Source organism: Nyctibius grandis, chromosome 17 (assembly GCF_013368605.1).
Source record: "Nyctibius grandis isolate bNycGra1 chromosome 17, bNycGra1.pri, whole genome shotgun sequence".
NCBI classification, from domain to species: Eukaryota; Metazoa; Chordata; class Aves; order Nyctibiiformes; family Nyctibiidae; genus Nyctibius; species Nyctibius grandis.
The window spans coordinates 6149261-6161672 of record NC_090674.1 but is presented as its reverse complement, the minus strand read 5'-3'; the positions used below and the strand labels follow the sequence as shown (position 1 = coordinate 6161672).

Genomic DNA, 12412 nt, shown 5'->3' with positions numbered 1-12412 from the left:
TGCTTTGACCTTTATGAAACCACCTAAAACAGAGGCCACAAGAGGTCACCTTGCCCCTTCTCCTGGACCGAGGTGATCAGCGGGGCTAATTCCTTTTCCTGGGTTCCTCAGAACCCTCCTGCCATCAAAGTTAAAAAGTCAAACAAGTCAGAGTTTTGCTCACACGAAGATACTCTTGACTGTGCCTGGCAAATCAAGCAGGTCTGGGAACTCAGGTGGAAACGGGATCCTGATCTGGAAGTGAATCTTAGCTGCAGTTTGTGTATGGAAATGGCATGGAACATCCTATTTCATCTCATTTCATCGCAGTTCTGTCCATGGCTGAGGTAAGGCCTTATTGTGACATTTTGTCATGGATTCAGCTGCCCCTGGCCCTAGTGTTCCTCTTATCTTGGGTTTAGTTTAGGTCCATATTACACAGGATGCATTTTCTTAAAACGTGGAGGATTTACACTTCAGGCCCGTCTCAGTCTTAAATTCATATAAAACTGGCAGTGAATGATGTGGTTTATACTGCTCTTCCGTCTGTGGTGCTTGATGGGTGGAGGATCAGAGCTGAGCCCATTGTAATTAGCCTCATTTATCCATGCCACATTACATTGCTGCGTCCTGCAGCAAACGTCATCTGTTCGGCTGGACCCACAAGCCCAGATCTCTTCCTTCCTGGGGTGATTACGTTGGCTTCAGAGGAGTCACTGCAGATTTACAGCATGGCTGATGGCAGCAGCAAATCCACTGCGCACAGAAAATTTAAAACTATATTACGTAGTAACAGGGTTGATGCCAATCCTTTTGACACTGCTGGTATAGAATCGCACTGTGCATCCTGGGCAGTTTGATTTTTTTCCTGCAGTGTTCACAACCTGATGGCAATCCTACCTGCAAATGACTGGCTGCCCCTCCAGCTAATCACTCAACCACACAATTAGTGTGGGTTGGTTTATGAGGTGGTGGCCGCTGCCACAGCCAGCTCAGCCCAGAAACACACGCTTCAGTGTCAGGAGTGTCTTGAGACCCCATCCTCTAAAAACAGAGAGGAGAAGGCCTTAGGACTTGGGGGTGATGGTTGATGAGAAGCTAAACATGAGCCGGCAATGTGTGCTTGCAGCCCAGGAGGCCAACTGTATCCTGGGCTGCATCTCCAGCAGTGTGGCCAGCAGGTCAAGGGAGGGGATTCTGCCCCTTTACTCCGCTCTCGTGAGACCCCCCCTGCAGTTCTGCATCCAGCTCTGGGGCCCCCAACATCAGAAGGACACGGAGCTGTTGGAGCGAGTCCAGAGGAGGCCACTGAGATGCTCAGAGGGCTGGAGCCCCTCTGCTCTGGAGACAGGCTGAGAGAGCTGGGGCTGTTCAGCCTGGAGAAGAGAAGGCTTTGGGGAGACCTTCTAGCACCTTCCAGTGCCTGAAGGGGCTACAGGAAAGCTGGAGAGGGACTTTTTACAAGGGCATGGAGTGACAGGATGGGGGGGAACGGTTTTAAACTGAAAGAGGGGAGATTTAGGTGAGATATTAGGAAGAAATTCTTTACCGTGAGGGTGGTGAGACCCTGGCCCAGGCTGCCCAGAGCAGCTGTGGCTGCCCCCTCCCTGGCAGTGTTCAAGGCCAGGTTGGATGGGGCTTGGAGCAACCTGGTCTGGTGGAAGGTGTCCCTGCCCGTGGCAGGGGGTTGGAACTGGATGGGCTTTGAGGACCCTCCCAACCCAAACCAGTCTGTGATCCTATGAAGGCACAGGCGAGGAGCGGGGAAGGGAACCGTGTTTCTCAGCCGCCAGCGAGGGCGCGGACCCCGCCGCCTGCCCGCTCGGCGACTGAGAGGGGACCCGCGGGCAAACGGCCCGGGGGCGGCCCTGCCCTGCGCCCGGCCCAGCCCGGCCCGGCCCGGCCCGGCCCTCGGCGGGGCGGCGGCGGCGCTGAGCGCGCTCATCCCCGCTGAGGCGGCGGGCGCGTGTGCGGCGGGCGCGGGGGGGCGGGCGCTCGGCCGCGCGTCCTTGGCTGCGGGCGGCGGGGCGATGCGCTTCCTCCGCTGAGCGAGCGGCGGGCTGAGCCGGCACGATGACGGTGGAGTTCGAGGAGTGCATCAAGGACTCGCCCCGGTTCCGGTAAGCGCTGCGGAGCCCCGCTGCACCCACCCCCCCCATCCCCGGCCGCGCAGCCACGGAGCAGCCACGGCAGGGGCGCTCCGCTAATCGCTTTAGGCGGCGGGGGGCCGCGGTAAGCCGGGAGCGAGGCGGGGGGGGAACGGGCAGGGCCCTGCCGGCAGCGCCGTGGGAAGCGGGGAGCCGGCCCCGCCGCCCCCCGGCCCCCGCGGCGGGGGCTGCGGGCCCAGCGCTCGCCGGCGGCCGCGGGGGGATGCCGGGCGCTGCCCTTCCGCGCTGCCTCCGCGCCCCGCTCGCTTCGGGCTCGTTGTAGCGCCCGGTCCGGCAGACAGCGGCGGATCCGGTTCGGAACGGGGCGAACTGGCATCGCCCCGCGGGGATCAGCTGGGCAACGCCGGTGTAAACCTCCCGCAGAGACGGTGCGAGGAAACACGGTCCTTTTGCAGGCGGTCGCATTCCCGTCTCGGGGAGGGTGGATTTTTTTAGCGGTCTTGAAGGAATCTGGGCTATGACAACAAAGACTCCGTCTCGGCTGTGCTGCGTTTAAATCAGGCCGGTTCAGAAATGCCCAGGGCTGGAGAGGAGCCTCCACGGTCTGGGTGCGGATGCTCCATTGTGGCAGGAGCATCCTGGCTCGGTGTCCGGATGGGCTGGGATGTGCTCATGCTGTAAAGGGGAGATCAGAGCTGCCATAGCTAACAGCCTCCTGCTGCTTTCAGTGCTGTGCCTGGATGGGGACAGAGGGAGAGAAAGACAATAGCCTGCAGAAGCAAGTTGGTTGGCTGTGGGTAGAGGGGAAGGAGTTATCGAGGGGTCTCGGCTTCCCTGCAGACATTTCTCGTTGCTCCTTGTTAAAACCTTTTGGTTTGTTAAATAGAACGGTTTGCATTTTCCTTGAAGTGCATTTAAAAATGATTTCTTGGAATGCAAGATCCATATGAAAGGCTGCAGTGGGCTGTTGCTGTGGCTGCTCTGAACAATTGTCGTTTTGGATGCGTGTGTGTGGTTGTGTACAGCTGCAGGTAATGCAAATACCTGGGCAAGTGCATCTTCTTTATCCCTGCTTATGGGAATATGTAGGGCAGTGGAAAGGGTCCTCCTCCACACGTTTTAATTTTGGTTGCGTGGTAAGATCCTGCTCCTTCTTGTTCCAAAGCTGGTTCTGAAAGTGTAATGGACAGTGCTGTATGAGATGACAGACTGGTCTTATTTGTGTACCTGGTTGGCGTTGGAATAATGGAAGTTTTTCATCAGGAAAAAAGTCAGATGCATGGACAGGTTTGCAGAAGGTCTGCAGCTCCTTCTTTAAACCTCTGCTCACTTAGCATCAATTAGAATTTATACGCCCCCTCTTTTTTCTTTTTTGACTGTCATTCCATCCTATTGTGCTGCAGAGCCTGTGAACCGCTCAGTGGCACCCTTCCAGAGCAGTGACTTCACTGTCCAGATGTCTCCTTCCACATGGCAGTGACCCTTTTCCTGGTGACGTCAAAATTGATTGATATGTTTATTTATTTATTTTGCCTTTGGTGTGTGTGAGGGCTCCGGGCCAAGTTCCTTAGTATGCAGGCAACATCATTCTGCTCTGTCTGCTCCATCCATAAAAACAAAACAGCTCTCAGAGCACTGTGTTGGACCTTTATCAAAAGCCAGTTATTTAAGCCTGGAATTATGAACTATTTCCCAAATGGCCAGACACAGTCTGCCTGTTACAGGGAGAATAAGAGATTAGGCTGGAGAAATAAGCCTGTATATTTCAGGAGGGCTGAAATACACGTAGCAGGGGACCATGTAAACTGTGAACACCTCAAACAGTGAGAAAATACTGACATTAGCAGGCCTGTGGCAAAAAAAAAAAAGAGAACAAAATAGAATTCTTCAGACTTTCTCAAAGGGTACAGATTTTAGTCTCCTTGTGTACTTTTCTTCCTCCCAACTCTTTAATTAGTTCTTCCGTTACAATTATTTGTTGGTAATACAAGAGAATCCTTAGATGTCTGTAAGGGACAGGAGTTCTTCCACAGTGCATGGCAGAGGTGCTTATTAACATGTCCCTAAAATCTTACAACTGAAAAAAAGTAAAATACCTTACAAGCTAAACTATACAAAAATATAGATAAAAGTGAGCCTTTGAGATAATAAAATAGTTTTTTGTTTGTTATACACAGGGAGAAAAAAAACTACGAACATATTAGAGGCATAAACAAACACTGTATTAAGCATGCCATAATAAGGCCACCAAACTAGTCTGGTAATCAAATCCAATTACACGTCAAAACACTCCAAATCAATACTTAATGCACACTCCATCCGTCATTGCTTCCTACTTTATAGGGACCAGTTGCTACAAAGAAAACTTTTTTCAAAAAAATATTTAGTTACTTAAATATGTGTGGATCTTTAGATGGGTAGATAAGCCTTATTTCTGTAAGGCATCTTGTAGAGACATGTATATTCAATTCCAGTAAACAAGTATAATTACCTTGAAAGACCAGTTCTAGCACATTTGAATGCCACCCCAATGGATATTGTGGCTTTCATCTCCCTGACGTGCAGAGCCTTCTGTTTAACTAGCAGTAGTTTGGGAAATCTAGGAACATCATTCTGACTTGTTCCACTCGGTCACGGAAGCCAGTGGTCTGGAGTGATGCAAACTAGGACCCATTACTGCCCTTACCCTTGCAGAGCTGTTAAGCAGCAGTGCTCGGTGAGGCTCATTCTTGCAAAGTGCCAGTCCCTGGGCCTCCTGCCAGCTCCCCAGGCTTACCCCCTACCTTTATTCCCTCCTCGCTCAGGGAAGACTTGCTTGGTACTAAGGGGTGGGTAGGGACGTGGTTACTCGTTCTGCGTGTAGATGCACTCCAGGAACAATCAGGAGGACAAGGGAAGAGTAGGAACAAGTTGTAGAAGTTGGACCTGGGTGTAGCACTCTTGTGGGGTCACAGAAAACCCCAAATGCCTCTGTGGTAATTCCCACAAGGGAGGGAAATAAACGATTATTTCCTTAACTAATATCACTATTGTAGTTGTTGTTGCTATTAACTAACCTTGTTAATCAGCCTTGTTGTGAGGTTGGGGTTACCCACTGCACAGCGGGCTGCATGGCAGTGGGGTGAGCCAGGAGGTGCTGTGCCCTGACTGGGGCACAATGACTCAATGCTGGGATCTTCTCACGAGGAGCCCTTAGAGCTACCACGACCTAAGGGGACAGACAGCTGACAGCATCCCTCCGTATCCACCCAAGCCCCAGGCCAGTGAGGGGCCTCTGTGCTGCTCAGTAGGAAAGGGAGAGCTGCAACTGAGGCATGGGCTACACCAGACCATGTACGTGCCCAGATCTGAGGGGTGCCGGTCTTGACTTCCCCCGTGCCTTGCAGCCTCTTGGCTGGCTGTACCGCGGCCGTGCAGAACCTCGCAGGGCTCCCCGGAGCAGCACCGTCATCGGGCAGTGACCCAGGGACATGGGCTGGGATGTTTGTTCTAGCAGTGTGCAACACTGCACGTTATTGCAGCTCTCGTTAGGCAGAGGAAAATGCAGGCATGAAAGCCTAGCTCCGTGAAAAATGCAAGAAAAAAAAAATGATCATTTGCCAGAGGAAAAGAAAGTGGGAAAACAAGGACATTTAGAAAATATTTTTTAACTCTTACTGGGGTGTTTCAAACAGAATGGGAAGAATTAAAACCCTTAGTCAAACTGATCTTCCTAAGTCTGATAACAGGTTGGATTGCACAAGTTTAAAGGTAGCATAACCAGTTTTAATGCAGCCATGCTGTGTGCACGTGTGTTAGGGAAGGCCTCTGCAGGAAAAAACTTCCGTGGCTTCTGTGTGATTTGTGTCCATTGACACTGCACGCCATCGACATCAGCTTGAGGTAAGCCAAATTTACTAGCTTAGGGTACTGAAAAGCAAATTTAAATTGCACCCAGAATGGTCAAAGAAAGAATCTTCATCTGTTTAACTAAATCAGTGTAACAAAAAGAGCACATGCATTGCATTGAAATTGGGTTTTGTTACACAAGGCTTCTTATGTAAGCAAGATCCCTGATGCTGATTGCAGTTGCGTGAAGATACGCCTACGTAGAGAGCTGCTTCTTGAACCAGAGACTAATGAGTAGAATTGCCATCATTCGCTGGTTTAGTTGGATGAGAGAGAATATATTATCACGAAAGCAGCGTGATGTTATCTATATCAATCATAATACCTGGCTTTATTCTATTTCTTATCTCTTTATCCTTGCACTTCTAAAGTCAAAGAGTCTGAAGTGCGTAAAGGGAGAAGTCAAAGCAACGATGTCACCATATAGTTACTTTCTCTGACGGTACCAACCATGAGATGCTCTCCCACTTACAGCAGTCCGTCCTGTCCATCCAGCCCCTAAATATCTATACATCAGCGTGGGGCTTTCCGGAGGCAGGGAGGCTGTTTCCTCTCCTGGCTTCCAGCCTCCCTTTTTCAGCATCACTGAATCATAGAATGGTTTGGGTTGGAAGGGACCTTAAAGATCATCTAGCTCCAACCCCCATCACAGGAGTATATGGAAGCAGAAGTCCCTTAATCTGAGGTTCCCTGTCATCAAAACTACCAGGTGAATCCTGAAATACTTAGGCAAAAGCCACAGTCCTTCAGCCTGTGTTACTGTGGGCGGATCTGAAGGTATTTATTCAACGTGTAGTTAGGGAAAATCACCTGATACAAGAGAACTGACTGGGTGACAGCTGGCTTGAGATCTCTGGCTTGCCTTCATAAATGGTATTTTATACCAAATTTTTGGCAAGCAGTTTCCTTAGTAACTTTGAATTGTGAACTGCGTAAGCAGGGTATCCCAAAGGGCCAGGGTTCTGAAGCTAAAACCCCTCTGATCCGTCCCAACTCTCCAAATCCAAAAAGGATTTTTGAATTTTTTTTTTTCCCAAGATAAAACTGTCCAGACTTACAAGCTGTGAGTTTGCAGTGGATGACATTAAACTCTGAAATACAACCTCTCAGGCTGCTCATGGGAGGTGTAGCTCCTAAATTTCATGGTGTAGCACACAGATGAGGGAAATTTTGATATTTCACAATTTGTCGATTGACTTTGTTACTGGAATAACACTCCTGTAACACACCTTGCTTTGTAATAGTGTGTGCCCTGTAGGAACATCTGCAAACTTTGAAATGTTTCTGGTTCTCCAACACATCAGTTTCTGAGTTGGAAGTTGCTGGCTTTCATTTTCAGTAGCTGTTCCTCTCTTGTCTTTCTGCTGGCTGGGATGTATGTGGCTACACAGAGGTGAAAATCATCTCTCTTGTCAGTCGTCGTCTTCTGACATCTGTCTCTCTCCCTGGCTCTCCTCCTGGTTGCCATGAGATCAGTATAAGGAGAAAGCTGTTCAACCTGAAAGATTTTTCAGAAGTTTTGCAAAGTGTAAAACTCTGTCTGTCACATGCTCAGAGTGTGACTCGAGACTCCCTTCTTCCCTCAAAGCCTTCCAGAGGGCAACGCCATAAGGAACCGTAGGCCTTGTCCTGTTAGGATGGCCAGAAGCTGCTGAGAAAGCCAAGATCAGGGTTTTGCTAGTTGCTAGTTTTCTAGCTGTAATAAAGAATGTAAGAGGGTTGGAAGTCAGATGACAAAGCTTGCTAAAAGGGAAAAAAAAAGAGCAATAACCCTGTGGTGGAAGAGGGTAATTAGACCCAGAGGTAATGCGGCTGGGAGATGCTGATGCTGGCTTATCTGTGCTGTTGGAATTAGCTGTGGGAGAGTCATCCCTTCCTCCTCAGAGAGTGCCACATGTCTTGATAATTGTACTTTGCTGGTTGTCTTGGCACCACGTGGTGTCTGTTGATTCCAACCGTGGTCCTAGAAGGACTGCAGCACGGCCAAGCGAGCACGTAGGATAAGAGTTCAATGAAACATTATTTGGCGTAGCCTAATTCATGTGGACTCCAGACAGGCTCCTGTTGAAATGTGTGTTACTGCAAAGCCAGCAAGCTTTGCATTCTAGGGATAAGTCAGAGTTGTCACTCACGCTGCTGAAGCTTGGGAAGCTGGAAAGGTGCCACAAAGCCAGCTTTGTGGTGATGGGAAACACTGGTGTGGAGCCTTTGTCTGAAGGGAACCCAGGCTCTCTGCTGGCTAGAGTAGAGAACGGGGAGTCCAGGGGCTACTGCTTGCTTTGGCAGTCAGCAGTTGTGTGACTGAGGAGAGTCCCTTCTATTAATTTCAGCAGCTCCTCTGTTTCATTTTCCTTAGCTTAGGGAGAGAGACAGGATGGAAGGGTCACAGTGTGTGTCTGAGTCAAGAGCCCGTGAAATAATTAATGTCTGTAATGACAAAGCACCTTCAGTAATGTGATGCCATCAGCACTGATTGATTAATTATTAATTTCTGGTGATCTCTTTAGGTAGGAAAGTATGGCGTTCCAGCACCGGGCTCTGAGGGGAGGAGGGCTAGAAAGGAGGGCAAGGTACTGCTGCCGCACACACCAGGGACCTCTCCCAGCCTGCGTGAGAGAAGCCATCCATTTACCTTCATTTCTTTGTGCCTCCCAGAGCCAGGAAAGCAGTGCAGACTCCTGGAGTCGGGCTGGGATTTTTTTGGTCTTGGTGGCATCATCAAGGCTGCTCTCCAGGCTGGTCAGGAAGAAGGGATGCAACAGCGTGGTGGAGAATCCTTTGCCTGGAGGAGCCGGGGCTGCGTGTCTGGCAGCTTCCCCTGGCTGGCCTCCCCTCTGCCAGACAGCCTGAGATGGAAGTTATCAGTGTGATCGGTGACACAGCCTCTGTTCATCTGGGTGCTTTTGCAAAGTTTTGCACTGTCACTAGGGCAGTTCAGCTTCGACCTCTAATCACTGCGTAAGGCATAAAGCACTGTCTCATCTGCTAATGCACAGATCAGGGCGTTGTAAATTCGCTGCAACTCCTGAGGTAGGTAAATCCATGCTGGGGGATCTTGCAGGTCCCTTTCCCTGCTTAAATAGTATCTTCTGATTTGTAGGGCACGTATTCTGGGGTTTCTAACACAGGTACAGTGAGTTGAGAGACCCTATTCGAGTCACCTAGTGGATATAAGGAGGCCAGAGGCTTTCAGTTTGGTATTAGGGCTTAACAGATGAACTCAGGACGTGGGCGCTGGATTATTCGGGGTTAGGAGCAGCATGAAGGCTGAGACCTATAATCAGACCTGTAATTGTTTGCTTGCGGTTCTCTTCTACATCAGGGCTGTATTCTGATTTCAGACATGTACAATCCTTCCTGACTGCTGTTTCCCAAGTGTTTGTTACACAGGTTGTTAACTCTTCCCATAATTAATGTGGTTCCTGCCTAATGTAAAGCTTGCTTTCAAAATGATGGTGGAGGAAAGGAAGTGAAAAAAAAAAAGAAAATATCTTTGTCTCCGTGCTAACACAATGCTGTGCTAACTTTTCCTGTGGGGAAAGGAAGAGAAACCAAGAGCAGAATTTGTTCCCTCTTTGACCAGCAATTGCAGACTTGGGGGGAGAGGGGGAAGCAGGCATCATGGCCAGTGTGCAAGGGTAAGATTTTTACCTGCCAGTAGCTTTCTAATTGCTGCTTTATCTTCTCTGAGGCACTGCAGAGCCTGCTCTGGTAAGATCTTGGAATGGGCAAGACAAGGAATTGCAGCTGCAGGAGTCCCTGCATGGAGGTGTTGGAGCACTGGGGAGCTGTACGCTTCGGTCCCGGGCCAAGGGGCTGGACTGCAGGGCTCAGCTGCAGCTCCAGGGAGATGTGTGTGTCTGCCAGGCTGCACGGAGGTGAATTGTGTCTCTACTCCCCAGCACACGGCAGCTGGAGTGTAAGCTGCCAGCCTTCCTCTCTGTAGGTCCCCACAGGATAGCGAGCAGAACTAGGGTACTGAGCGATTATTCCTGTGGACTGCCAGGAGGGTGGAGGCTCGTTTCCTGCACCCCACTGCATCCATGCCTGGGTGCAGCCAGCCTGGCCCTCAGCCCAGAAGGAGCTGCCCACAACTGCAGTCACAGCACCCATCGTGGCTGGCCGCGTACCAACGAGGGAAAAGCATCATGCTTTATGTTCTGCCCATTGTTGTGCCAGCTGCTAGAAGAAAGGAAAAAGTGTTTCTGCTTCTATTGCCACAGACCAGAAAAGAGGACTGGGTATGCTGGAGATGATTCCTCTAGAAGGCTTAGAGAAGAGTCTTTGTGTTTCTTCCTGCACATGCTTGGTGGTGAGGAAACTGGCTTTGCCACCGGTCCCGTGCATATGAGCAGAGCCTGGGCATGCATGTATCTGCCCTGCCAAACCAGGTGAGACAATACCAACACGGGTCAAAGCAGCAGTGAGTAAGCCACACATGTTGCTGCAGGAGCTGGTTACTCCTCTGAGCCACTGCTCCCAAAAGAAGAAAATGAGGGAGGATAATTGCTGCTACACAAACCGCTTGGCAAAATGTTCCCTTCTTTTCACGTGGTGGGGTACGTTTTGGCTTACTGGAGAGGGTTTGTTTTAAAGCAGTGCATCTACAGATCTTTGTATTTTTGCATGTTGCTGTCTCCTCTGGCCTTTCGTTTTGTAAAGAAGGAAACTCAGTTCAGAGACTTGGATTTATAGGAAGGAATAAAGGACCAGAAAAAATCATGGAAAGGTTGTATGTGTTCTCAACAGCCCATACCAGTGCACTGAATACGAGGTTAACCAAATGCAGTGTGGTACATTTAGAGCAGAGTGTGCCCACACACACGTTACATTCTTGTCGTGCTTCACCTTACCTGCAGGAGAAGTTTACTTTGCTTATGTGCCAGGTCTCTTCTTGAGGGAGGTGCAGAACATTCTGTTGCTCTGATATGGTTAACCATCACTTAATTCACTGTGGAATAACACACACACAGGTACATGGTCTCTGAGGGTAATGGTTCCAGTACAGAACTTTTACTGGATATAGCGAGGGAATGGCTAAAAAGCAAAGCAGTATATTCATTACAGTGGATTAAAGGGATGATGTCAGAGCTCACGGGTGGCACATCCCAGAGTGCAGCGCTCATTCATTCCTTAAATACGCGTAAAGTGGCACAGTCTAAACAGATTATATAACATCAGAGGGTGAGATAATCCGTTCTCTGCGTACCCAGTCTGCTTCATCACACTACAGCAGGGCTTAATAATTTCCGTACTCTTTATTAAATGCTACTGCTAATAGAAACAGCACGTGTGAACACGTTTGTAAATGCATGTGTGCACATGCAGCATTTCCAAGGGTTGGATACAACTGTTTGTTGGTAAGGTAAGAAGGTATTTTATGGGACTAGAATTTAGCTGTGTGGCCTGGATGTACGTGCATTCAGGTGCACAGGGATACAGACATACAGGTTGTCATCCTTTCTCAGCATCCAAGCAGCTGTGCCAGTCTTTATTTAACAGTACATAGAAGAGACTGACATATGGTTTTGTCTGCTAAATCTCTGACCATCAAGCTGAAAATACAGTATACTACGTGTGTAGACTTTACAGACATGATCTTCATGTATTGCTACAGTGATATATCTCCATGGACATAGGGAGCAGCTAAAGGAGATTTATCTGTACTCCTGTGACAAAGAAAAATTGGGTTATGCAAGTGTACACACTTGTGGCTTGTTTTGAGGCCATTTTATGCCCATGCACTTGAGAAGGATACCAGCTTAGACATCAGCATGGTCCTGCTCCATTTGCGATGTTGGGGTAATGCAGAAATCTCCATAACTATTTTGAAGAACAGCTATTTAAGCACTTCAGTTGTTCCTGCTCCATTCCAGCTCAGTGAAACAATGCTGTTTCCCACAGCTCGGTTTCTTTTCAGAATATCACCCCTTTGTTCTCTCTGATAAACCTGGTTTTTGGCAGGAAGTATGGACTTGTCCCCACACCGTGACCTTGCCCCAGGATGTAGGAAACAGCCACTGTGATAGTACTGACATAGCAGGAGACCCCATCCCCTTCCCCTTCCCCTTCCCCTTCCCCTTCCCTTTCCCCACACTTCCCCACACTTCCCCGCACTTCCCCACACTTCCCCACACTTCCCCACACTTCCCCACACTTCCCCACACTTCCCCACACTTCCCCACACTTCCCTCACAGATTTGCTCTCAGGTTTGCAGAGCACAGCCCACCTCAAGGCTGGAGGAAGAGAAGGCAGCAAGCTGACGTTTGTAGAAAGACGCTTGCCTTAAGTGTTCAGAGAGTGTAATAAAACCCGTTCTGCCAGATTGAGTTTAGGAGTTTGGAATAACACAAGCTCTTGATGTGCCACTGACTCATCTGAATTCAGAGATAATGCATAAAACTATGGGACAATGCCAAACTCGCAAACAGGACTG

General features: G+C 49.3%; 1 protein-coding gene across 1 annotated transcript in view; it reads left to right on the top strand.

The window, feature by feature from the left end:
• The first annotated feature begins 2013 nt into the window (after positions 1 to 2013).
• ACAP3 (ArfGAP with coiled-coil, ankyrin repeat and PH domains 3) overlaps positions 2014 to 12412 on the top strand; it is a 78304-nt gene continuing 67905 nt past the window's right edge. Inside the window, exon 1 of the mRNA XM_068414649.1 lies at positions 2014 to 2099. Within this exon, the coding sequence (XP_068270750.1) occupies positions 2053 to 2099 (47 nt within the window). The 5' untranslated portion in view covers positions 2014 to 2052. The remainder of the gene's footprint in view (positions 2100 to 12412) is intronic.